Below are 26,589 nucleotides of genomic sequence, written 5' to 3' on the forward strand. Positions count from 1 at the left end.
CTTATTTACTTTAGCCTCGGATTAGTCTCCAAGCTGGCCGTTTCAATCCTCTTACAATGTCTTAACGCCTATCGATCACCGTTACTTACCTAGCCAACTCAAAAAATGTCAAGTGCTTGGATAAATATTACCTCTGCTTTGTAAACACAAATTAACAATCCTCAAAAGTAATTTCGCAAATTTTACGAGTCTTTATCACGGAAATTTGACATACATCTTTTCATCCGCTCCATTTTCCAAAGGAGATTTTTGCAGAGATGCAGGCAAAGTAGATTTTGCCAACGGCAACACGGTAACACGGTGGAAATTACTTAAAAGAAAATGAAAAAAAAAGCCATTGATGTGTTTGATGGTTATGGAACAAATGTCTTTTGCGACCGCGGAAATTCCATAGTTTTAAGAATCCATTCTGTCTGCTTCGTAAGCTTGAATCAGTCGGGAGGCAGAAGGCCGTACTAATTAATCAGCTTGACCGCAGAGATAATAGAAGTTTACTTTTGTGTTGTTGGGCGTGCCGACGGGAAAGGGACTAATTCATCATTCTCGGAATATCCGGGAAAATAACATTGACGTCAACACGAGTGCTATTTCAGTTTGCCGCCTGCGGCGATAACTCGTTTTATTTATACGCTTTCCCGCTCTACAAGAGGCGTACTTGGCCGTTGTTCGTCCTTCAGGACAAAGCTGCAAGCGTTTATGCGCAAAGGTAAGCAGAATTAATATTTTGCATTGGCTAGAATAAAATCAACTGTTCAGCCTCTCCTTTTAATAAATGAGCGCTCTAGCTGCGTGTAACATTGAGGGGAGGATTTGTATTGGAGTACGTACGTGTTTACAATCCTGCTGACTTTGAACTGAATCTATCATATTTATATTTTTGTCCTATGGTCTTTTTAGTCTCCAAGAGTGCGAAGCATTTAGGCATTGATCGTCCACTTTAGCGAGTAAAAATCGAGCAACCTTTATTGTTAAATGCTCATTTTCTCTCGTGATCCTCTGAGGCCGGTTTTGAGTGCAAAGTGTGGTATTTGTGACGGATTTAGTCGTGATACAGAGAGCTTTCGTCGTTAAAGCTACGCCTTGCACGCTTGCATGGTCGTTACTTGAGAATTGCGCTCATGCATTAGAATATTTTCTGGCGATTAAAAAGTCATGCATTCATCCTTAAACAGACTTAAAAAAGATGAGCTCATTCGATTTTACAAAGGAATGTTTATTTTGCATTTGAAGTAGCAAGACTCTCTAAACGTAGTGAAATCACTGCATTTTTAAGCAATATGTATTCAATGAAATCCTTATCTCGGAATTTGTTCTGGACCAATTTTGACTCATTGTTACTTGAATTTGTTCCATGTGCATTCAAGATGTCATCGCCCACAATAAATTTCGGAAAATATTTGTCACTAGTTTCGGTTTCATGCATCGGTTTATTTTCCTTAGCATTACGGGGGCATAGGAACAGGATTATAACAATTTTATCGTAAAATCCTGGAAAATCTCAAATCCTCTTATAAGAATTCGCAAGTGGTGCTGATGTTTTGGCTCAGAGTATTGGCCAAAGGTCGTGACCTGGTATTCATAAACACCATACCACCCGTGCATTCAAGACAGATAACTGGTAGGACAAACTCGCCCAATTTACATCCGGTTAAAAGATAATTAAGGTATATCCGGTCATAAAATACTGGCGGCGGCGACGACGCGAAAATTGGTCCGATTTAAAGATATCTTTTGTTTAGTGGTGAAATGAAATAGCTGAACACGATTAGTGCATTGATTTTACTTTAAATGAAATACCAGCATTTGTTCTGTTTCTGAGAATGAAATCTTCGTCGCGCTTAAGGCCCCATAGAAAACTAGTGGATAATCTTCTCTAAGCTTCAAAACACTTCAGGATGCCACGCAACGCTACCCTCTGTTACACAGTCTCCATCGCGGACGTTGTTTGTTGTTGTCTCGCTGGACGTTCGCTTCAGTACCGAGAGCGTTGGTGAAGGAGTGAACGACTTGCGTGACACGAACTAACATCGCCTGCAAAGGAGGCAAGATTTCATATCTAAAACGACCACCATTTCAAGTGCAGCGTTTTCCCCATGGATATATTCTTGACTTTTCGCCCTTAAGGACAGACTTGAATGAAGTTTTTCATGCGATTGGCCAAGGTCAGCCGGCTGAAGTCAGTGTGCACTAAACTAGCTGGAGTCATCCACTGCCAGTGCCTTCTGGTCTCCTAAAGCTGCTGTTTTGTGAAGGAAGGATGAGTATTGTTCGTCTCAGTCACTGCTACTGGTATATGACTCCATGGATGTAGTTGTTAGTGCCAAAAAAAAACACATTTGAATGTAGATCACTTACTAATCTACCGCCAGGCTCCAGTGGAGACAAGCGAAGGGCGTGTTGGTGAAAATCATTATAAGGCGGGAGATTAGAAAAGCTGATTTCCCGAAAATCACCACGCGTCGCTCGCTCGTCATCTCACCCTACTCCGTGGAGAGCCTGGTAAAGGCTGCCGTGCTAGCATGGATGTTGTGCAGCGATGACCTCTCCTACTTTTCGTAAGCTTTTTCGGGAGAAAAATTTTCACAGTTGTTGTTGCTGAATTTACAGGTTCTGTTTATCAAGCCCATCTTGGCGCTGGTTTCATTTTAACTGTGCATCTCTCTTTTTCACTGGCCACCCTCAATAGCTTAATTCTCTTTATCTAAATTGAAATCTTTTGCCATTTTCATTGTGACAGTGACGCAAGAAAAGGATTGATGTGCTTCGCGAAGCTATGTTGAGTTGAGACATGCGCGCGATAGGCTTTGCATAGTTTCACCCATTTTAATCAAATTCGCTATTCAAGAATGTCATGGAGTATGTATTTCAAAGGTTTGTCATATCCTCCAAAGTTGACTCTCTCAACCGCAAATATAACGAATTAAACATGTTCGTGCTTTAGAAGAGCTTAAACGTAGTTATCTGCCCGAGCAAAAGATATCTCCTTTGATACAACGCGGCATATCAGATAAAAATTATGATATTGCTTGGGCATAATCACGTTACAGTATTATCATGGCACGATCGGTCTTTAAAAATTGCTTTTAGGCTTACCAACATCCTTTAATTATCGAGTTCATTGGTCAGTGTCCGGAGTTGCTAATTTAATTTGTGATGAAGAGACAACAAATTAACACACGCGTAGGGCCGAGTATACCAACAATATTTCAGAACAGGTGAATATTCCAAAATGTGGTTACCTTGTGTATTTATGATTGATTCAAAACAAACCTCGCAACGTCATTTTTTTTACATTTTTCTTCGCAGATAAGCCGTATGCCATTGAAATTAGTCCAACATTTCTCTCTCTTCTTATCTCTGGAGATCACACATCTCAGAAACACTTACGGCGTAAAGAGCGGCATTGAAAACGGACATTATTGAACATGTATGTCGTTATCGGCAAATTTGGCATATTATAACGTATTTAAAAGTAAGGTAATACCAATGCTGTATTCCTAAGTGTTCAGTATAAATGTAACCAACATAGGACATACCTAAACAATAGTACGGTATTGTAAACTTTATTCTAACTGCACTATCATACTAATTGTAATTTAATTATTTCGACGTTGTCAAAACTTGGTTTGTTGTTCTTTCCGCGACCGGCAGAAAAACGGCGCCTTGGACTTCCGTAGAGTTGACGAGATTTCACAGAATTGCCAGTCCACTGCCACATCGAAAGGGTCAACGCAAATTTCAAAACAGTAGCCTTTATTATTGGATAACAACCATGACCTCGCAACTGGAAGCTGTTGTCGTTGGCGAGTTCTTTTCCCGAGCGGTGGGCGAATGCGATTGTCCGAAGAATGGCGATGTTTTGTCGAACGATTCGCAACGGCTGGAAACCGATACCATACAGAAATTTTTATCGGTATGCTTAAAGCAATATTTTCACTGCTTCCCAGACAACACAAAGGTAAGTTCTTTTTCCGAAACGCTCCTCGTGAACTGAATTTCAATTTTTCCGCTGAGGGTCCGTTCTTGATTGCAGTAGAAAATTGATAGTTCGTGACCGCAGTGCGAACGATAATTAAGCGCGGTTTCACCTTTTTTCTCGATTATAAGCAAAAAGTGCACTAAAGTGTCAGGTAGGATTCATTTTTTCTCCGTTATGAGATTTTCTGTCCGAAAAGCTCCGCCGGCTGGTGTTTTCTATCAACGAAGTTGCAAGGATTTTTTTTTTTTTTCAATTTGGGATGCCTCTCTGAAAGACTTTCTCATAAAACGTTTCTCTCGCCGTGGGTGGAACTGGGTCATCTGTAATCTCCTAATCCTCCACTAGTTCTTAGAGGGGTTTATTCAGACACTAATCAGGTATATCAGTTAAATTTGCATCAAAAGTCCAGTCTTCAAATTTCTGTGAATTTCCAGTTCTCCCCACAATGCCTTAGGCAAGCTGAATATCGTAGGATACCTCTCTTTGATCTTTCCGGATTTCTTTTAAGTCCGTAAATGATTATCAAGGTAATGGCAATTAGCAGATATTTCACGAATTCAAAATATTTCTTCTTCTGTTAATTGCCTTACTGCGGTGGAGAAAAGAAATGCAGTAATTGTTAGCTAAATTTTTGCACAACAAGCATTTCCTTTCCGTTATTTACTGATTTTCATTTATTGTAGCTTGAATGGGTGGCCGAGAAACTCCTATAAATCTCCTGTCAACATAAGCTGTCATTTCACCTCTGAGTGTGACCTTGAGTTGCTTGTTTGCTAAGAGCTTAATGATATCAGCCAAAAGCAGCACTTCACAGCTTTTGTTAGCTAATTAACTCGAAAGAAAAGCAAGGAACTACAAATTTGTCGATTTTGGAAGCAAATTCTTCCTAGGAATATAATCCACGAATCATCTGCGAGACTACTTTGGTTTACTGGGTAACGTCAGTCTCAGTTAAAAGAAGTTGTCATGTCACGACGCCATAAATAGCTTAACGCGGTGATACTCTTGGCAACATTATATCCAGTTACCTTTGACTTCCTTGGTCGGGGAGAACTCAGGGAAGAGTAGTCTGGGAACAATACCAAATTGCTTTGGGTGTATGCAGGGTAAGAGAAAAGGCGATGCTAAAAATGTTATGCGCAAGTGGTATCTCTATCGAGAAAACAGTTAAAGAGGCCATTTTCTTTCTCAACACTAGAAACTTGAGTGATGTACAGTAGGTACTCGATTTGCCAGAGCACGCGTTTTTCACACCAATTTTCGGGGCTGAGATCAAAGGGGAAACTGTTCCTTTGTCAGTGTGTCTGGTCTCTTGGGCGTGTGTTATTCGTGTGTTCGTCAAGTGTCCGCCACGCTGGGTACCGTGTCATCTCTTATTTTATTGCGCGGTTAAGCACTGCTAACTTTGCTTTGGAGGGTGAGGTGGGGGTTGGTGAAATAAATTGATTATCTCTATATCTATTTAGGAAGTAGATCGACAAAACTTATACATGTGTGGTCTCCCACAGCTTAGATCGATTGAATAACATACTTCACAAGTTGGAACTTTCTTGTGATCATTAATCTTGTTGCCATTATCTTCCACGTTTTTAATCTGACAAGTACCATGAAAATGAAAAGCACCAAAGGAGAAAGAGGAGTTAAAATGGAGAGAAATAATGTTGAAAGAACTATTCATATTTCTGTAAATTCGTACATTCTTGCGCCTTAGAATAATGACAATGAAGCACTTGCCGCCGCCGCCCCCCCTTTACCCACCTATAAACACTCATCACCGTGAAAAGTTTGTTAGTGCCAAACTTACTTCCTCGTTAGTATAACGGAACTTTCTCGACTCCCAAACGGAATGTTAAGTGTATTTTTATAATCTTGTAATAAAGGTTTTAACCTCAACCTGAAAAATCCTCCTATCACTTAAGGCAATCAACTCTTTAATCCCTAAGAGTGACGAGCACCTAATTTCTCCTCACAGTGTCATCCCTGAATTACACGTAAAGGTCGTGGGAATAAAGGAAATGATCACCAACTAAAGAAGCTCTTGTTGGTAAACAAATTCTCCTGGTCAGCACCTAAAGAAATGTATAGAAACCAGTTAAGAGAATATGTATACTGATGTTAGGGTGTAAGGGCTTAAAAGGGATGACGTGAATCTAATAATCAACCTCGGTCATATGAAATTACCAGAATGCACCAAGAACTCCATGCATGTTAAGAGAAAGGATGAATTTCATGGTGACTACAGGCTGAAGGGACAAAGACGCACTAAAACTTTTTGCCGAGGGATTACGCATCAATGAATGTTTTATTTTGCACATCTACAGGAAACACCTGAGGGTAACAATATGGGAAGCCAATTAAGTACAGATGTTTCTTGCAAATTTTGCAAAGACGACATGGCACCAGTTACGCTGGCTTTGAAGGTGAGATTTGTAGATACAATAGAACTGCTCTTCTGGGACACTTTCATCTTGATGTCATTCTCATTCTAGTAACCCATATTTGAGTCCCCCTTTTCAAGGGACATTTTCTCTGATACCGACGGGGCCCCCCTGGGTATTAGTCACCCTGCAGCTTAAACATTTAAAGAAGGGACTGGAAGCCTTAAACAGGGAGTGAACTTGGCATTACGCCTTCTTTTAACCTAATTGGAAACACTGTCTTAAGTAAGCTTGACATGACTTTCAGGGGTCATTATACTCCATTAGGACACATATATCCAGGCATCCATCTCATTCGAGGCATGCAAACATGAGTTGCGACTGAATAGAAATCTCTACAAACTTCCAACAATTTGCCTTTATTGATGGGATCTCTTGACAAGAACATTTTCTATAAACCCGAGGGCGTCCCCTGAGTATAAGTTTCCTGTATTTTTAATATTCGTAGAAGGGACTGGAAGCCTTAAACAGGGAGTGAACTAGCAGCATAATTGCTTGTTGTGTTGTACCCCAAAATTGTTATTAATATAATTGAAACGCTGTCTGAATAAGTTGGACATGACTTCCAAAGGTCAATTTGCCGTCAATTACTCAATTTTCCGTCTTAGAACGGCTAACGAAATAAGTGGATTTTATCTTAGGTAGTATCAAGGTTTGAAGAGAGAAGAGATCGGCGTAACACTGCCACCCCTCTCCCATAGCTTCATAGTTACCTTCCCCTTCCCCAAAGCTTCATTTATACCTTCCCTGCCCACCTCCCTCCCCCTTTTCGGGCCAGGCCCTAAAACCAACATTGCGTGCAATTTTATAAGCTAGAAGGAATTATTTCATTACAATTTAGAAGTCGAAAATTTAGGCACTGCAGACAGTTGATGATGGGCTGAAAGCTTCAGTTATATTATTTACTGCAGCTCGCCAGCTCGCGTGAATGCTCATGTTATAAAATGCTTCGAGATCTCGACTAAATGTCAGCTTTCAAATGACTTTTCAATTCATTAAATCCTATGAAAGTAAACATCAGAGATTTATTTTCAAGTCTTACTTAGAATGCAAAAAAGGCTCTAAGGGAAATGTTATTTTGGTATACACCACATCTATGCGCCTGACAAACCCTTTTGTGCAGATAAGTGCTGACGAAGAGTGCATAAAGCAGACGCATTTGGCTATAGGCTACATTGTATTTACAACATGATATTGCGCTTAGCATTTTTAATTCTTTTCACCAAAACTTTAGATTTAAAATACTCACAAATACTCAATTGTTCGAGATACGAGATTAAAAGGTCACATTTACGATCGACGAAGTCTAGCCAGGAAATTTTGTGGTTTAAAATACTCTGGCATCAGTCATCATCAACATCTGTCTGCATGGTTAACACATAATTCATTCCAGTGCAAGCACGCGTCATCGAAAAAAATTACGATACCAGAGAATGAATTTTAAGAGTGTCTTCCGTGCATATCTCGTCACATTACCAAGCATGAGCTAAATACAATATAGACTACTCGCATTATCAAGTGCATATTGACGAGAAACTACTCTGACATCTCAAATTATGTGGCTTTATGCACTTTTTAAACATTCTTCGCATGGCTAGTCGACACAATTACATTTTTGTGAGAATGGGGCGGGAAACTATTGTTTCACAAACAAACGAACTCGGAAACCTCTCTCATAACTTGTTCAAAATACAATGCGGCAATATCTTTATGCGTGCCTACACTTCAATTTATTCAGTTCCATTTTTCATTCCGGCGCAGAGATCATATGATTAATGACATGCTGGCTCGCAGACTGTCTCAAAAAGCCGCTTTAAATCAGTTTTAATTCTTCTTTGAAAATTATGAAACGAAAGCTACTTAAAACTTAAGGTAAGTTCCATGTTCATTTGTGGTAAATTTTTCGAATAGTGAAGTCAGTTTCATGGAGACGACAGTGTTCAAGCGGTAAATATCGAAATTCTTGTTACAAAGGAATTTCCAGTCGATTCCTGTCGACGTTCTAAAAGAACTTAAACACAGCGGAATTAAAAAGACTTAAAGTAGAGTGGAAGTCAATTAACGTAATGATGTGTAATAGGTGAAAAGGATTTAAATCGTGTTTTCAAAAGAAACAACAGAGGTAAGATGGTAGTGCTACTTAAAACCGCAATCGTAAACTTTGAACAAATTCCAATTCTTATGGCCGTGGGGCTTCGATAATGTTTTGATCGCCTGTGGCGATTAAATCATTAGTTGTGATCGAGATAAACGGTTCTCTGTCTCGCGAAGCACCCATTTATTCACAAAGTTTGAAAGTGATTTTCTTACAACCAACAGACAGCCGCATTTTTAAGTCACGAAAACAAGTCTACAAAGAGCGCGGGGAACGCTGAATATTTATCACGGCGTTTTGCTAGGAAATCAGGAAAATAATTTTCCGCAAATAAGTATTTTTCGCTCAAAATCGATAGAGAGTTTCTAAACTATCTTCGTAAATTTTGCAATTATTCGTCGCGTGAGATAATAGGTAAGTGGTCCGATAATTTAATGGAAACAGTTCTTTTCTATCACGCGTTAACGCGTGCAATACGTTTGTCATTATACATACAAGTTGAAAGTCTTGTTGAAAGATGCGATGGTGAAATATTCACATCGCTGTAGACCGCTTCACACCGTATTTCCTTTCGCATTCTTTAATGTCATGTATCGGAAACCGGCGCTGGCGTTTCATGGGAAGCGTCGCTTGCTTGTGAAAATTTAGCGCAAATTTGTACACATATTTTCATCTTTGTAGTCAAAATGGATAGCAAATCGCGGTTATCGCTAAAATATTCGATGTTGTCTTCCCCACAGAATCATCTTGACGTCTGCCCTTTATTTCCAGTCAAATGTCCTAACATGTGTGGAAAGATGGAGGTGCCAAGGGAAAAGGTAAGCTCTTTTTTAAAACTCGGAACTAAGGCCGCTTTATATGAGTTTCGTCAAACGAGCTGGCTAGCCTGGTTTCTGAAATCCCAATTATCTTTCCTTAACTATGCTTTCCACTGCAAGTAACATCGTTCTTTACTAAAGGAAAGCTCGGTTAGCTTGATCACGGTTTTAATGACCTAGTACTAAGCAATCGGGAGTTGTAAGATTCCCTGACCAGGTCAGTTTCTCCACCAAAGCTGAAATTTCTCCTGTGATCGGCAGTGGTCGGACTGAATTTACAGCTCCGTAACCGCGATGGAATTTTCCTTCTGAAAGCGAAGCAACTCAAGCGAGATCGTGCCGCTAAACTGACGATCTCGGCTCCTGAACCCAGATGAAGAGGCCTTAATATATAAGCTAAAAATTCAATACAATGAATTGCTGTCTAATTTTTTGATGAATATCAACCATTGACCTCAATTCCCTACAATTTATGTATTATTCTGTTCTTAATTTTTGCGCTAATTATGTAGTGCTTTTCATGATCCGGCTGGCTGCATTTTATTGACAACCTATTTTTAGTGTTTTAAAGTCAAACAATAACGGATTTTGCTGGATTTTCGAAGTTCTTGATGTGCTTCGGGAGAAACTAAAATTTCTTTTAAAATTAGTCATTTTCATCGTACATGGGCGAGGGTACTAAATATTTGCTGCTAGGGAAATAAATTGATTTTACGATAAGCACCATCTGTCGATATTAGAGGTTATCTATGCAGAAACATCTTAATTTATTTTAACGATGTTATAACCACAAGAATTATCGATGAACAACCAGATATAAATAATCTGTTACTAGAAATGCAACTAAATTGTGGGAATTTGAAAAAGTTCATGAAAATATTTGGGTTAAACTCGCCATGGTTTCATTGTTTTAAAATGCTAGTTTATCTAATCTGATCACAATTTATCTTGACCCCAAGTAAATGTTAAACCTTCCGCTATTGCATATCGTTTGGAATTTTTGCAATTTTCAGTCCCCAATAGCCTGACTACAGCATTCTTAAGTTTCTCTTCAGTTCTGTGGAGTCATTTGTTGAAATAATTATAGGAAATTTTAGGAACCTTTGAGGATGTGAATTCGGGTCTCCACTATTAAGCATATGTTTTAAAGAATTTGAATTCAGCGAAGCTCTTAATGCCATCGCCTTTTACTCTTGATCCGTTCTGCTGCAAACTTGCAAAGTGTGGAAAGGATATTTTATCAGCAATAACGGCGAGTTGTAACTCGTACAATGATAAAAGATTTAAATTAATGATAAAAACCAAATACTCTTCGGAAACTACCTCCAAGGAATTCAAGCAGACTGAAAGTATAACGATTCTCTGTGAACTGTATTGATTACTTACGGAAAACTAAAGTGATACAACATTAAGGCAGAAATGAGCATTGCATTTGCATGCGATTTTCCTAACCGCTGGACATTCAATTTGCATTTATATGGAGATTTGTCTGGAGTAGGAAGTCTGTAATTAAACGACCTTTGACCAAGTAGATCAAGAAAAGGCGCCGACATGGTGTGTTTTATAAAAAGATAAGCTGCTTCAACGCAAAACTTCTTTTCCGGCTTTTAAAAAATATTTGTAACTGAAAGATTTGCAATTGACGGACTTGACAAAGGTGTTTTCTTTTCCAAAGAACTCCGCAGCAATTTAGATCACGCAAAGTTGGATAAACTTAAAAGTGGAAAGTTCACCGAAACGAGTGTTTTTTTTCGAAGTGATGACGACACCTTGTCTATAAAGTCAATGTTATGTTGTAGAAATTTGAAACTTTCAGCTTAAAGCAAAAAGGGCTGTCCAATTAGAGTTCTACGAACTTCAACGATATCAAAATATAATGTTTTTTTAGCCTTAGGCTACGCGCAGCTTTACCACCCACAGAAAAAGATATAAAAACAACAGATGATTCATTCATCTTCTGTGCTACTTTCTTAATCGATAAACTGCTACATGTTTTTTCGCAAACCAATGTAAACGGTGTTTTTGTGGTTTTTAAATTGCAGCTTTCCAATCATATCATGGAAGAATGCCCGAAGACCCGCGAACAGTGTGTCTATCACGACATTGGATGTGCCTTCCAGGTAATTTATATCAGTTGGGTTTCAAAACTCTGCCGTTTTGTTTTGTTTTGGTTTTTTTTACTGTGTTTTCTACTCCTGGTCAGGATAAGTTATTACAAATAAGATCTATCAGAGAAGTAAAATTCAACTTAAATTTAAGGGACACAAAAAAACGTCAGTGCTCTCGAGTACAGTTTTAACCCGGAGTTTGATGTAAGTGCATGCCGAAGAAATGGGATCAAAAAGTCTTTAGCGATGTTCTTTATACAAAAGAGGCAATCAGAGCAAGGCACATGTACGTTTCTCCTTGCCGGAAAAAAAAAAAAAACTTCGCGTGTTTGAATGCCGGTAAGGTGGCATTACGAACATATACTGTTGTGAAAACAATGAACGCTCCAGAGCTATACATGAACGCATCAGTTGTCAATAGCTTGTGTTGCTTGAGTCGTGAAGCGAAGAAAATGTTAAATTCAGTGTGCAAAAGCTGCTCAAATATCCCTAGAAACCGACTTTCTATTCCAAATAATAAAGATGGAAACACGCATGCACATTTAAATATACAGCATGATATAAAATGTAGGATGAACCATAAACATCATTAAAATCTCTTGTGCTAAGCATGTGACTATGTCTGAATCGTGACCGTTCAATCTCTTCGATCCAAAGTCCTCGTCTTAATAATCTTAATAAGTAACTCCGTCCACGTTTCCACTAGGCATCATTCTATTTCATGGTAATTTCTGAGACATTGAAAGACGCAAGCAGTTGTCATTAGTATGGAATGATGATTCTAGATCTACGGAAATCATAATCAGATTCTCGCTAATCAAGCCATGGAAGGCTCGTCAGGCTATCTGTCAGGGTTTCCAAACCATCTCAAATATGGTCTGGTAATGATTCATCCATCACCGTGATTGCTGGTTCTTACTCTGTGTACAAAAGCGATCCCTAAAATATCGAAAATGTGACAGAATTGTGACTCTAGATGTAGGGGGAACTAATCAGTAATTCGTAAATCCTTGAGGCTTATGGGAGCTCAAATTCCTAACCTAAGAGATATTCTCAACCCGTTAAGGATAAAACAAATGATTGACTGAGGTGGGTAACATCCTGAGGAAGCATCCTCGGAAATCTCCTGCTCTGTGAAAGCAGCTTACCTGAGTATTACTGCGCCACTAACATGGGTAGTAATCTAACTCGAGATAAATACTTCATTAATTAAGTGAGGATCACGCTAAGAAATTGAGCCTGTCGAGTGCCTTTGGTGATCCTTCTCGAGTTATTTTTAGATCACTCCCATTTCCGAAGTCCTGGGAGTGTCTAGAAATACCCAATCCTATACTACGGATGTGGGCATCCCACACGGCTTTTAATCCTTTTTCGGCCAAAACATTTTATGCATCACGCGAGATAGAGGGAGACCAGATACCCTCAGTGTGAAAATAACTACAAACCTTTAGAATACGCCATAATGTTGGCAATTGTGTCCTCTCAACTTGAGATCCGTCAACTTCTATAAATCATCATTTAACTCCTTGTATTTTTACTCAAACGTGACTTTTGCAGGGTCCTAGAAGTGACTTGACGAAGCACCTTCAAGACAATTCTGAGGAACATCTACAATTAGCTTTGGAAGTGATCAAAGAGCAGAGAACAGAAATGGGAATACAGCGAGGGCGACTGAGGAAACAAGAAGAAAATATAAATCAGCTGATGGAAAGTGTTGGCAAACTGACAGCTCTGTGTGAGGAAACGCTAAAAAATAATGCCGACCAAGAAAAAACGATGAATCGATTGTCTGAACAATTAAAAGAGCAGAAAAAGCATCAATCTAAACACGAAAAGGAGTTGAGGCAGAGAATGGCCGAGTTAGAGAAACATGAACCGGAAATGCCCCAGAACGGGTTAGCTCGTTATCCAGGACTCAACGGTTACGGAGAACTTGTTTGGCGAATTTCGAATTTCTCCCGAAGATTACAACGCGTTCAGTCGGGACGCGGCGAAGACCCAATGACAAGCGAGCCCTTTTATACTTCGGCATTTGGCTACAAGATTGTCGTGTGGGCCTACATCAATGGTAGAGGCAAAGAAACTGGGCGTTCCTTGTCTTTGTACGCATGCGTCTTGTGTGGTGAGTATGACGCAGTACTTTCCTGGCCGATCAAACCTCGGTACACGTTTTCATTGTTGGATCAAAATCCAGATCCTGAAGCGAGAAAGGATTTAACTCGCACACGAAAAGTTCACGACTTCAAACGTGATGACGTCAGAAGAAAGGGAATTGATCGGCCTGGTCGAGATGAGAGAGCCATCATTGTCGGATTTGATGATTTTGTTAGACACGAAGAACTTGAAGCTGGCAACTTTTTAGCGGATGATATTCTATTTGTTCGCATTCTTGTTGATATTCCTGAATCTTGAATTACCCTCTCATCCTACAACAACCTCGCTTCTTTACTTGTTAAGTTGTTTCATTTTTGGTGTTAAAATTTCCTACCAAAGTGACGTTTTCAACACAGGAGTCAAATGTCGGGCATGCGCAGTGAGATCAATTTCTTTGCCAGCTGCGCGCCTAGTTCCCGCGCTAACAATTCGCTCAATAACCTTTACCTAAATGACAACACAAGACAACTTTGGGAGGTAAGAGTGTGCTCGTATTTAGTTTTAAAAAAGGAAAAAACGAACAAAGAAACTACGTAACAAACAGTACAACTTTAAGATTCATTACACTCTCTTAAAATTGCCACTCTCATCTTATATCGCATGACAGCAAGATCAGAACATGTACGAGCAAATATATTACAATAGACCGCGTACAAAACTAATGGAAGCCGTTCATTAACCAATTTTCAACATTACGTATAAATTAAATAACTCCTACCATATGGAATTAATATTTTGTTACAATTTTTTGACTTCATAGTTGGTTTGCGTATGCCCAAGTAAAATGATTCAAATGGCCTGCAAGCTAGGGACATTTAATGCCTATGAAAAAAAAAAAAAAAAAAAAAGTCTCCTCAGGCCGTTTTCATCCCTTTTTCCTCTACCTACATCTAATAGAATAATTTCATTTTTCAATATAATTGTATCCATGATATCCATTTATCCAATACAAGGTTGATGGTACAGTTTCAATAAAAAAGGTTGAAACACTTCCTTATTTATCTATCTATGATATCGGCTCCTTGCATTGAAAACAAGGAAATTTTGATTGTTTTAATTACTGCACGCAAAGCTCATTACTGTCGCAATGTAGATTCAAGATTATTTGATTCTTTTCTTCTCCTTTTTTTCTAATATTATTGCATCCATTCCATGAGGCTTTGAGCGTATCAAATTGGCGCCTGCGCCACAGCTTTATAACAACCTCATGCCCAAGGTTTCTCCGGTCACCCTTCCCTTCGAGACCCTGTGAAAGAGGTTGCATCTACAAAAGTTCGAATTACACTTTAATTTCACACTCGGTTGGCATGACGAAGTTTCACAAGCATTATCCCTCGAAAAACCATAGTAATTATTACCAACATAAGATTCCGCCCCGTACCAAGTTACTTATTTGTTTAGCTCTAGAAATCAGTCTTAAATGATATCAGAATTGAGCATGATCAAGAAATGCACCAAATCACGTTTACTCGACATGTTAAAGCAGCAATATAAGATTCAATTTTAAAAAATCTCTTCAAAATCAAGTAATGAATGAATATCTAATGAATGTTCGTTCTCAATAACAATGGCGTCTATGAATTGCAGTAGACGTATTTTAATTGAGTCTATCTCTGAGATTCTTAGATTACTTTGTGTAAGACACTGCATCTGCAAGAGTCCTCTCAGATAGTTGCGTGACGTCCCATCTCACAAAAGACTACCTCACGTGGACTTGCCTGACGGTCTATGTGACGTTGAGTTAAGGAAAGCCCTGTGGTTCCTGCGACCAACGAAATCAAAGAGACAATTCGCTGAGGCGATATCTGCAATCGTTATTCATCCGTGTTTTTTTCTGAGTGCGTAAAATCATCCTAGTCTCACTGGTCGACATCCTCGGTCACTATTATTACAAAAACACGTCGCATGACCTCTTACTTGACTTTTACCCTGAAAGGCTTCCGTGAACGATAAGGAATTGGCAAACTCCAAAACCAGTGAAGAATGATTATCGCTTGCCCTTCACTGAAGTCACAATTGTAACCCTCTCTGTAGATTACAAGTCACAGAATATTTCATCTCAGAACTGCATGCTCGCGTAGCTTGGCCCTTGTTGGCCTCCGCCGCCTGACAACTGGTTGTTTGACGCGGTTCTTTGTAAGATGAACTAACTGGACCGGGGTGGCTGAAAAGAAGAAGTAAAATTACATCAAACCCTAGCCATGATCGACGGACAAATCACAAGGAGTATACAAAAAAATAAAACTGAGAGAAGCAGGAAAGCAAAACATCTTCGTTGAGCTGTTAAACCCCTCAAACCCTAGCATCAGTGTGCATATTCTCCACACAGTTCTACATACAACTCCTAAGGTGCTGACACAGAGAATTTGTTTAACAATCAAGAGCTTCTTTACTTGGTGATCATTTCCCTTATTCTCATGACGTTAATGTTTGATTCAGTGGTGATATTGTAAGGAGAGATTAGATGCTAGTGACTCTTAGGGGTCATAGGGTTAAGTGTCCATGAAAGATTTTCAAAAACACATTTCAAATTTCGAATCATTAATTCCAACACATTTCAAATGTTCAAGTCCACCATTCGACAATAAATGAACGATGCATACATTAATCCTTGAATTTCCATGAGTGACCAAGACAGAATTTTCCGCTACAATATCAATACAACATCAACCAGATTGGTGACGAGAATAAAGACAAATACCAATTTGGGGATAATTAGTTGATCCAATACTAAATTCTCTGAACTAACACTGTAAGAATTGTATGGTTGACAGTAAGAAGAATTACAAATTTAATCTGGGTTAAATCACTTCATCAGACTTTCGATTCTGTTTCGCTTTCAGGCTTCGTTATGTTGCTCTAGGACCTTTGAAACGATAAAAACCGTCATTATTTTCGAATTCTCTCTTTTTGTCACAATTTCGCACGGGGAAAACCTTTTCGTGGCTCTAATTCTAACTGAATAAGCATTTTCACTCCCAATATCTGGTTATCAGTTCTCCTTTCTTGTTATTCTACGATTCTCTTTGATTTTTTTTCCCGAGAATTTGGTGTTTTATCAAGAGGAGACCCTCTTATTAAGACGTTTACCTTTTCTCATCAACGGATTAAGAACATTAATGACGACAAAAACATACAAGTTAATCTTTTCTAGACGAAAAAAAATTCAAACTTTTAACTCTCATAAGTGACCAAGCTAGAATTTCTCCTTATGGTGTCAATTCAATATCAAGCAGAAAAGTGATGAGAATAAAGAAAAATATCACCGAGTTAGAGGGTTAGATCCAATGCCAAATTCTCCGAACCAACATCATAAGAATTGTATTACAGACAGCAAGGAGAATTAGTAATGAGATCTTGGGGGTGAAAGGATTAAGGGACTTTACGGGAGTGAAAGCCAGCAAACTAAAGTGTTTAAGGCTCATGTCCTACTCACCAGGGAGGTCAAAGGAAACTGCGTACTCTTCCACTCTCTCCTCCTCAGTTACCTCTAAGTCGTCATCTGTTTGACAATCATCACTAGTCATGTCTTCTCCACTGTCTCCCCCCCTACGGGGCTCTAAGCTTATCAGTTTGGCTGTCAAAACAGCTCTAAAAGAAAAACAAAATCATATGCAATACTGAAAATAAAATTTTTTTCTACAACTCAGAAGTCCACCACTACCAAAATTTGCCAAAACTTGATAATCAGTGTATCGAACCTACCCCAACCACTTCCCTCCTCCAGTAAACCGTTTACGTCCTAAAATTATATGTGACCTCCCCGTTCGAAGTAGCGCCAAACAGCACCCCACTGAGTTTTTATTACTCTCATTATTCAGTTGTTTCTAGTGCGAAGTATGGATACTAGAGACAACTTACATTTTGATCACCGATGAAAGTAAAAGGGCGTGCCGATTGCCTATCACGTAGCGAGTGATTTACAAGTAGCAGAATGTTTGATAAGCTCCCTTGATTTTTTTTTTTGTAAGGAGCGGTATTGTGAGTGGTCTGTCTTAATCAAGAACACAAAACAGTGACGCCGCTGGGGCTTGAACCTGGCGCTCTGAATCCCGAGTCCAGCGCGTTAAGTCACGTTATTACGTCTCACACGTTTCTGAGTACATTAAAGAGATAATGATAATGATAATGATAATGATAATGATAATGATAATGATAATGATAATGATAATGATCTCACCTCTGTTCTCGAAGTTCATCCAACTGCTGCGTGAGAAGACGCTTTTCCTCTTCTTCGCCTTCTAGATCGTTCTCTACCAAACCCTCATCCTGTGATCAGAGAAGCGTATCAGTGAGCGTAAAAGTCAATCAATGATCTTCTTTGAAAGAATCGAAACCAACTGTTTGACACGCTGACGTGTTTGACATGCTGACGTCCTACGCTGATCTCGCAACAAGTACAGTATACAAGAGGGAAATTCGCATAAAAAGCTGAGCAACATAACAAGCACAGTCACGCAGCAGTCAAAACAACACACTAGAGACATGTCACACAACATTCACACTCACGGAACAGGTACACTCGCGCAATAGTCAGCATAACATTACGGGTTGCAGTCACAATATCATAAAATCCAAGGCAACACAGCGTTACTGTAACATTACGGGTACGTTCAAACAACAGTCACAGTAACCCAACAGGCAAAGCCACAAAATAGTCGTCACAACATGAACGGCATCGTCACAGTATAATAACGACAACGTGACAGGCATGGTCACACAACGGCTATAGCAACATCATCGTCGCGACCCTCGACGTGGTTTTCTAACTACAAAGTAACGACACATGAAATCCAAACGATTGTTGAGTTACCTCTCCTTCATTAACGTTCAACATGGACAAACGTTTGTGAGCAGATTCTGACGCGTTATCAATTTCCCGGATGTTGTTGATTGTCGCTCGGATCTTGGATAACTGACCAAGAATCAGGGTTTCAAGACATCTAACAAATTGGAAATCAACTTTTATAATTAAAGAGATCGCAAAACATACTCAAAACGAGAAACCGCTGCGAATGGGAAGGTTTCAAAACCTCTTCGAAGGCTGAGTTCTTTTTTCGGCTTCACTTTCTGCGACTTGTTTGATTGCAGTGGCGGACCTAGGGAAGGTTCCGGGGGCCCGCCGCCCCCCCCCCCCTCCTCATTTTGGGTAAAAGAGAAAAAAAAAATAATCGCAGTAGGAAGAGAAGCCGGCAGGGCAAGCGACAAGAAACCGCCCCCCCCTCCTTCTAGCTCAAGGTCTGGATCCGCCTCTGGATTGTAATTTTATCTGAGTATGTGAATCTCACCAGAACGTGGACACTTACTTGGTCTGTTTACTAACGTCTTGCATGATTTCCAACGCGCTCATTCCGGGGGGTGTGGCCATAGTACACTGTGCCCAAATTATTGCCAAGGCATTTGCATTCATAAGGTTCACCTCCTGTTGTTGTGTTATTCTACAAGATAAAAAGAAGAAAATTTATTTGGTAAATTTATTTTACTCACCATAAGTTGGGTGAAATCGTGCGATTATTTCACGTTGGTGTTAAGTTTGGCCTAAACTTCAAAAACATACTCAGTGGCGGATCCAGACCTTAAGCTAAGGGGAGGAGAGACGAGGCGGGCGGGCCCCCCAAGCCCCTCCCCTAGATCTGCCACTGACATATAAACTCAAGAAACTTCAGTTAACCGCAACGCCTCAGACGCTGTTTTTCTATCAAATTGGCGGAAAGCTAAATCAGTACTCTAATTTAAAGTAGTATTTACAAATACTTTAACGATCTTACCTGGCAAGATGAAAAACAAGTCTCTCCAGAGTGTTTCGACAGGCCCGAGGTAACTTTTGTACCAGATTGTAAAGAGCTTGCAGACGTAACTTTTCATCGGTTAGTTCTGCGACAAAATAATGCAAGGAAGTGAGACAAATTTGTTTGTGCACCTATCTTTGACCGCAGCAGGCGGTGGTTTAAATCACAGCTGCAGCAACAAAACTAGCCAAATCAAATTGATCGTCGATTAGAATCTGACCACGGAAGCAACACAACACGAGACAACCGTATAGAGGGCATAACAACAGATGATATGCGTGAACTGACCTGAAGTGCGTATGAAATCCGTGTAAAAATCCGCAGCAATGACGGGAACAGCCAGCTGCCTGAAGAACAGCTTCAAAACGCCAGCTACGACATGTACAGTGTACTCATCTAATGATACATTTTCAATTCCTGCAAACAAAAGCCGTCTTTAATAAGCCGTATACCAATACAGGTAAGTAGGAAAGTCTTTCAAGCGTGGTGGATTACTGCCCAAATTAAACAACGTTTCCTCAGGCTAGGGTTACAATTGGGAGTATTGCTTCTCCCCGTAGACGGAAAGGATGACAATCTCAGTCCACCATTTGCTCTCACGAAGGGCTGACGCTCGAAATGTCAGCTTTAAGAGCTCTCTACGGTGGCTAAGTTACATTAATAACTCAGTGGATGAAACCAAATGATATAGAGGATATTACACGGTAGCGACAAGATATGAAATTTATGTTCGAGTAGCAAGGACAATAAATAACTCAAGAGTGGGACATTATTCGTGCCGCGAGAACAGAAAATTCATATCTTTCAGTTAACGCGCAATTTTCTTTTTATTATAAAAACAATAAATGTCCATAGAAGAGACTGAAAAGTGGTTCGTGTTGTTTACTCCAGGTTGGAAAGACACAACACGAAAACAACACGGCCTAGGCACTAACCCTGACCTAACGTTCCGGAGTCCAATGCTCTAACCATAAGACCAACCAAACTGTCTCATAAAGAGACGAGGGGATTAAAACTGTCACTCTTTCATCTTCCGCGAAGTGGTTGAGACCCTGTTTGCGTTACGGTTTCTAAGAAACGTGACGTAGATTATCGTTCATGACGTCACTATAGCGCAGCATAGTTACCTGGCAAAGCTGGCCACATTGGAATTGAAATATCTAAAACATATATCTAGAATATGTAGCAATCAGTAAAATCACCACTCACCCAAGGTACAAATGTCGTTCTTAAGCTTTTTTACTGCAACATTGCTCGGTGACTTTCTATAGAGGCCCTCACTGTATAAACCTTTGTATTCAGGGAAAAAGAATAAATAAATGTACAAGAATATAAACAGGAGAATATAATATAAATATAAATAAATAAATGAGCATATAAAGGAAAAATGCATTAGCCTTCATTGCAGTCAAACAAAGCTCTTCCTCTGTCCTCACCGCCACTTTCTCTGATTTCAAGAAGTAATTTAAGTACCAAATGAACGATTCGATGATACGTCCGTCAACCATTCATCCTTGGACTGGAACCAACTTTTCCTTCGTCAGCACTCGTACCGCAGCTACAGTTATTAATGCTTTATTTATTTATTTTCTTTTTTTAATCTACTTCAAAGAATTGTTAGTAGGTAACGACAATAACCAAGTTACTCACCTCTGGCCTCAATATCTTGAATGAGCTTGTCTACTAATGGTGGTACAGAGTTTTCATTTGATACAAGGTCTGATAGATCACCGCCGAACAGTTCCGTCTGAAAGAGACAATAAACTCCCATTCAATAAAGCACAAGAAAATAACAGAGCTAAACTTGAGTTACCATCTGCAATTCTAAATTCCAAAACACCTTCACAAAGTGATAGGGCCGGTTTTACACGAGGTCTATCCCAAATCGCTGTTTTACGAAAGAATGGGCCTCAGCGGTTCTCTGTGAGAAGGTTAATTTAATTAAATAGATGTCCTTCCATAAATAACCTTCGGCCTTATTGACACTGTGCACAAAAATAAATGTTCAGATAGAAAGTTCGGCTGAATCGAAGATGGCTTAGAACGCGGTTTTGTTAAACAACTGCTAAACTAGTTCAAACAACCGGCCCAAAGAGGTCACCTTGGTATAAGGGTACCTTACCTTTCCTTTAGATCTGTTCGTTCCCTTCCTACAAATGTTCTGAGACTTGAAGTGACACTTTTTGTGACAAGTGAATCTGCACTCTACGAGAGATGATCCAAAAGAAGTTACGAAGATCGACACTTTCAAATGAAATCCGATATTTCTACCATGTCGCTTTTTGCGACACATTACAAAGAATGGGTACCCAGAGTCTACGCGACCTACATCATTTGGATAGTTTCCTGCTTGTACAACAGATGATAACCAGACGGAAAGGAACAAAAACATTTACATAGATCCATAGATCCGTCACTAACTCGTCGCCCAATAGTCTCGCATTTACTTACTTTGTTACATTTTTTGTAAAAAGCCCACTGGATTCCCTCCTTTATAGACTATCTTGCAGTGCTCTCAATCAACAAAATACTAAATGCATGGGCCCTTAGCAAGTCATTTTCGTATTCTTTTGCGTATCAAAAATGTGAAAAAAAAGCTGACTTGTCGATCATCAATTTAAAGTAACATAACTACAAAGACAAAATATTGGGCAGTGCTTTTAATGACAAATCTGAAACAATCATCAAAATTAACAAAGTAGGTGTGGTACCTTGGCAGACGAATCCTTTGTCCAATCCCCATATAAACCCTCCGCACTGCTCACAAAATGTTGGTATACTGAATTGAGTGGTAGAGAATCTATGACCATTGAACTCCTGCAATAAAAAAAGAGACATTATTTATCAAAACATGTGGAACAAAACTAGAATGAAAGCAATAGTTACCGAGCTTACTATCTTCCTCCAAAATCGTGAGGTGAAGTGTCTAGTTTTTAATGTCAAGGAGACAGCACTCGGAGCGACAATTTCTCGTTCGAATGTCGCTAGGGAAGATATTCAACGGAAAAGAATCTATTGTTAATACGTGACTAGACTCGGAACGAACATGGGGACGACTATACAGTTCAGCTCAGTCCAAAATTTCAGACAATCGCAACCGATTCGACTCTAACGTGCAGGTTTTAATTGAAACATGTGGCGTACTAAAGGCGAAAAAAATTTAAGAAATTAATCGTCCATATTCATTAAAGAGCCGTTCAATGAGAAATTTGGGGCGAGATTAGTTACGAGGTAGCAATGGATTCGAAACTATATTGTTGAAAAGACTACATCGACGATAATCATACTGTAGTTGTATTAAAACAAAGCTAATTCATTGGAAAAAATTAATTTAACTCGGAGTCTTCAAACGTTGTAAGAGCAGACGGAACGATACAATAAACGCTGAACAGTAAATGAAATCAAGATAAATGAAAAAAGCAAATCAGAACGAGCTTTTTCAACAAAACAGGGTGTCAAGAACGTCATTATATGCCATAATCAAACTAAACTTCAAAGCGAAACAAGATTGTTTAAAAAATATTGAAAAAAACAAAACAAAAAAACTGATTAATTTGATTGCCCGCACAAATTGAAAATGTAACAACAGTCTAAAGATCACCGATCGGCGCTAATTTTCATGACATTTCATTAGCGCAATTAATTAGCGACAAACATACCGAAAATGCTTCTACGCTTGATGTACGACTCCGTAATCCTATACTAGACCACCTTCTCAGCCTGGTAGTGGGCTGGTCGCTCGGTGAGGCAAACGCCATAAAATTTGCGCTACATAGCACGGTGAAACGAAGATATCGCACAGGACTTACTTCACCTCTTTTCGAGCGCTGCTGATGAAAGCCTTACCGAAAAATTCTTATTGGCTGATTTAATATATGTACATAACTTAATGATAGGGCAATTTGAATTTTATTGCGCAATGGGGAATTGAGGGAACAACGCACGAAAGAAGTTGAGTCTTTCACCTCATAGTTTGCAAAGGATGAACAAAGAGTATTAAGGATTAGTATTAAATAGTAATTATAAAATACAACAAATAAAATTGGCTGGGAATACTGTTCATTTACTGTAAAATTTCCCAAGTCATGACGAATCTTCAGCACTGCACGTAGGCTAAAAAAACCTCCATCCTTGATATATCCTTATTTCTGTTCTTTTTCCCCAAGCAATACTTCAACGAAAAGATAACGCCATCAAAAGAACAATTTCTAACTAATCAAACCTGGCACAATTTTGGGTCCTTACTATCAAGATTCTTGGTTACTCGGGCTAATAATTATTCCAGGGTTTCCTTTCAATTAATTACATTTTAACGACAGAAGAAAGAGAAAAACAAAAGACATTGATACGTGTCTCATTTACAATCCTCACCGTGAGCTCAGATGGTTTTCGCTTCTTCAAATGAACTTTCCTTTGATGCTACGGAAAAGAAAAATGAGAAAAATCAAAATCAACGCCACGTTAATCCGAACTGGGTAACCTCGCACAACCCTCGCCACCGCCTTAGCGGCGTGATAATCTGTGAACTGTCCACTATCTACTTCCTTCTATTAGTTTTTTTTACCCTGGTTTCCTTGGTCTGTTTTTCCGGTCGTGTTCTGTTCGGGAAAAAAAAAACCAATTGAGTGAACCTGCTTAACGAAGTTGGAAAAGAGCATAAACCTTATGGAATCGACATGGGCCACAGTATAAGAAGGCAGTAACATCATTTATTGTTTTTTTAGAGGGCACGGTAACGAATCCTGCAATCTGATTGGTTCTTTACCCGTTCAGTATTTTCCTATCTCTGCCCACGGGCCACGGTAATGCTTTCGTGAGTCGCCGAGTACATCCCAACTTTCATTGTCATTTTTCATAAATATACCTCGTTTTCCGGCTGGGCAGTATTTTAAAGCAAACAAGTCGGTCACTACCTCAAGCCGATAAATAACTTATGAATCCTCTCTTTTCTCTCTCTCAAATCACTTTGGTTGACAGAAAAATATTGGTTTCAGAATGAATTTGTATAAACAATAGTGTCAATACGTTGGTTGACAAGCGGCCTAAAAACCGTCTGCAATTAATTTTAATCGTTCACAAAAAGTACCCAGAAAGTTGAAACGTGAGGTATTTGGTTACAGTTAAACTGAACGATGGAACTTTCATTCATTTAATATCTGAATTTTCTCGAGCAATTTGTTCAAAGTGAAATAGCGAGCGAAGTTTTAATTTAAGTTCTACAACAAATATACGCTCCCGGTGAGTCTTTCCAATTCCGTTCAATTTGGACATTTGTACCGTAAATTGCACAACAGAAATTGAAGGATGTTTTTTGAGAAAAGGCCGCATTAAATTCCCTTGTGTCTCGTTTGAGTGTGCCGTTCGAATTTAGTTTTTGTGAAGGAAAGATCAGAGTCACACACATCATTGCAGCAAACAAACGAGCAAACTCTCACAACTTCAAAGTAAAAAAATTGAATTTACTCACAATTACTTTCCTCGCCGTTTACTTAATGAACAGAGGTAAATATTCGTACATGAATGAATGGTCGATGAGAGTGAATAACACTTTCCGTTAGATTATTGACTGATTTTGAAGAAAACATTGTCGTGACAGCCCTTGCCAAACTAGTTCTGTTGGTTTTCAAATGTTCCTACGATTTTTTTTTCTTACGCGCTCTCTAATTGACAGGTGTCAGATTGTGACAGATACTTGTAAAAATAATTTTTCAAAGTTTGTTTGGAAGCCTTTTAAATCACCTTTATCGTTACGGAAATGAAAATGTTTCGCTGAGGCATCTCTCTTAAATTTGCATCACCTCTATTTTAACTACCATTTACTCACTCAAAAAATTGTTCAGTTTATGGAAGATCTTGCCGTATTTACAGCCCTAAATCATTCGGGTTTTTTCGGAAAGAATTTCGTCAAGTTTAAAAACAATAAATATGTTATTTACCGGCTAAGGGTCGGTCCGTATGGTGAAAAACTGTGACCTCGGTCTTGAAAATGCTGCCCTCGGCCTACGGCCTCGGGCAGTATTTTCAAGACCTCGGTCACAGTTTTTCACCATACGGACCTCCCAGCCGGCAAATAACATATATATCTCAATTCAATACTAAATTTTTTAAATCAAAAGACTAGTTAGCAAGTCATTCTATTTTTTTTCCTCCATTTTTCAATATGTCATTGTTTTAGTTGTTCATGCTTACAAGCCATCCGTTTCCGAACGTCGTTCCCATACCCTTTTTAATCAGCTTCGTTTGTATTTCCTTTCCTTCTAAGCTTTCTTTAGGTGCAATTTGTCTCTCAGCCTTGTTTAGAGGTCACAAGTTACTAAGCCTCGTTTGGATGTCACAAGCTACTACGCCTTATAAACTTTATAGTATAACCACCTTGTTTCTATGCCTTCAAACAAGTGACTAACAGTTATAACGAGTGCTATGACTGGTTATAGAATGACAGACGAGAAAGTCAATCACCTTGACGCGATGAACTCGGACAGCACCCCTCCGAAAGCGTTCACACCCAGAATTGCAGGAAAACTGGCACTGATGCGTTCGCTTTTGATCGTCTTTGTCAGAGTGAATTCAAACTGACCCATCAAGTCTTCATAATTCAGAGTTAACGATTTGTCTTCCTAGAAAAGAAAAAGCCACATACAGTTGTAAAACTGAATATTTCGTTGACTGAATAGCGGAAAGGTATCTAAGGAAAAATGAATTAAGTATTACTATGCCACGCTTGATATACCTTCATGAGAACGGAGTACGATGAAATGAGTTGCACGTGAAATTCTTGAAGAGCTTTTCTAAACACGCGGTCAACGATTGTATCACGCTTATTTTCTTCTTTATTCAAACTTGACACCTAGAAAAATAAAAAGAAGGCAAATGATCTCCATGAAAAAGCAGAATATACTGAAATCCGATTAACTATGCCTGTATACCTTTCTCTTTCTGTCTATTTGTCTGTAAAAATATCTCTGTGTGTACGTATTTTTCTGTCGTTCGCGTTGTTTGTATCTGTCTGTCTGTCGGTCTGCCAGTCTGTCTATTAGCTGAGGAGAGATTGGTACCTTATTCATAAGGAAAACCTCCAGCGCACCCAATTCTTCAGTACCCTGGATGAGCTTCTGGCCGGTATTTTTCCACTGGGCGGGTCCCTGAGGGTGAGCATAGCTGACTATCTTTGTTTGATTCAAGGCCTTGGTCAGGTCTGCAATAAATGA

General features: G+C 39.2%; 2 protein-coding genes across 7 annotated transcripts in view; one reads left to right on the forward strand and one right to left on the reverse strand.

The window, feature by feature from the left end:
• The first annotated feature begins 615 nt into the window (after positions 1 to 615).
• Positions 616 to 14,581, forward strand: LOC113671840 (TNF receptor-associated factor 2). 5 transcript variants are annotated; one of them, XM_089180986.1, is made up of 7 exons: positions 692 to 706; positions 3,307 to 3,427; positions 3,652 to 3,958; positions 6,301 to 6,399; positions 9,253 to 9,330; positions 11,373 to 11,450; positions 12,996 to 14,581. In XM_089180986.1, exons 3-7 carry the CDS (start codon positions 3,773 to 3,775, stop codon positions 13,848 to 13,850), a joined length of 1,296 nt encoding a protein of 431 aa, XP_089037112.1. In that variant the 5' UTR covers positions 692 to 706; positions 3,307 to 3,427; positions 3,652 to 3,772; the 3' UTR covers positions 13,851 to 14,581. The 5 variants fall into 5 exon arrangements, with proteins under 5 accessions (XP_027043900.2, XP_089037112.1, XP_089037113.1 ...); XM_027188099.2 differs by lacking the exon at positions 3,307 to 3,427 and having other exon boundaries at positions 616 to 706; XM_089180987.1 differs by lacking the exon at positions 692 to 706 and having other exon boundaries at positions 3,296 to 3,427.
• LOC113671841 (unconventional myosin-IXb) overlaps positions 14,062 to 26,589 on the reverse strand; it is a 39,780-nt gene continuing 27,252 nt past the window's right edge. For both annotated transcript variants that reach the window (XM_089180985.1, XM_089180984.1), the window contains 16 exons: positions 26,437 to 26,576; positions 26,112 to 26,228; positions 25,841 to 25,998; positions 23,946 to 23,979; positions 23,753 to 23,800; positions 22,093 to 22,198; positions 21,504 to 21,586; positions 21,032 to 21,128; positions 20,591 to 20,671; positions 19,670 to 19,798; positions 19,361 to 19,466; positions 18,899 to 19,030; positions 18,406 to 18,535; positions 17,773 to 17,861; positions 17,029 to 17,183; positions 14,062 to 15,756 (listed from right to left, as the gene is read on the reverse strand). In XM_089180985.1, coding sequence (XP_089037111.1) covers positions 15,647 to 15,756; positions 17,029 to 17,183; positions 17,773 to 17,861; positions 18,406 to 18,535; positions 18,899 to 19,030; positions 19,361 to 19,466; positions 19,670 to 19,798; positions 20,591 to 20,671; positions 21,032 to 21,128; positions 21,504 to 21,586; positions 22,093 to 22,198; positions 23,753 to 23,800; positions 23,946 to 23,979; positions 25,841 to 25,998; positions 26,112 to 26,228; positions 26,437 to 26,576 — 1,715 coding nt within the window. In that variant the 3' untranslated portion in view covers positions 14,062 to 15,646. The remainder of the gene's footprint in view (positions 15,757 to 17,028; positions 17,184 to 17,772; positions 17,862 to 18,405; positions 18,536 to 18,898; positions 19,031 to 19,360; positions 19,467 to 19,669; positions 19,799 to 20,590; positions 20,672 to 21,031; positions 21,129 to 21,503; positions 21,587 to 22,092; positions 22,199 to 23,752; positions 23,801 to 23,945; positions 23,980 to 25,840; positions 25,999 to 26,111; positions 26,229 to 26,436; positions 26,577 to 26,589) is intronic.

Source organism: Pocillopora damicornis, chromosome 8, assembly GCF_964200805.1.
Source record: "Pocillopora damicornis chromosome 8, jaPocDami1.2, whole genome shotgun sequence".
Classification (NCBI taxonomy): domain Eukaryota; kingdom Metazoa; phylum Cnidaria; class Anthozoa; order Scleractinia; family Pocilloporidae; genus Pocillopora; species Pocillopora damicornis.

What these genes read in the sequence shown, in the direction of transcription:
- LOC113671840 (XM_027188099.2), top strand. Translation starts at nt 3,773, where the DNA reads ATGACCTCGCAACTGGAAGCTGTTGTCGTTGGCGAGTTCTTTTCCCGA. An exon ending in CAGTTACGCTGGCTTTGAAG is followed by an intron (nt 6,400 to 9,252) that starts GTGAGATTTGTA and finishes TCTTCCCCACAG; the next exon opens with AATCATCTTGACGTCTGCCC. An exon ending in ACATTGGATGTGCCTTCCAG is followed by an intron (nt 11,451 to 12,995) that starts GTAATTTATATC and finishes TGACTTTTGCAG; the next exon opens with GGTCCTAGAAGTGACTTGAC.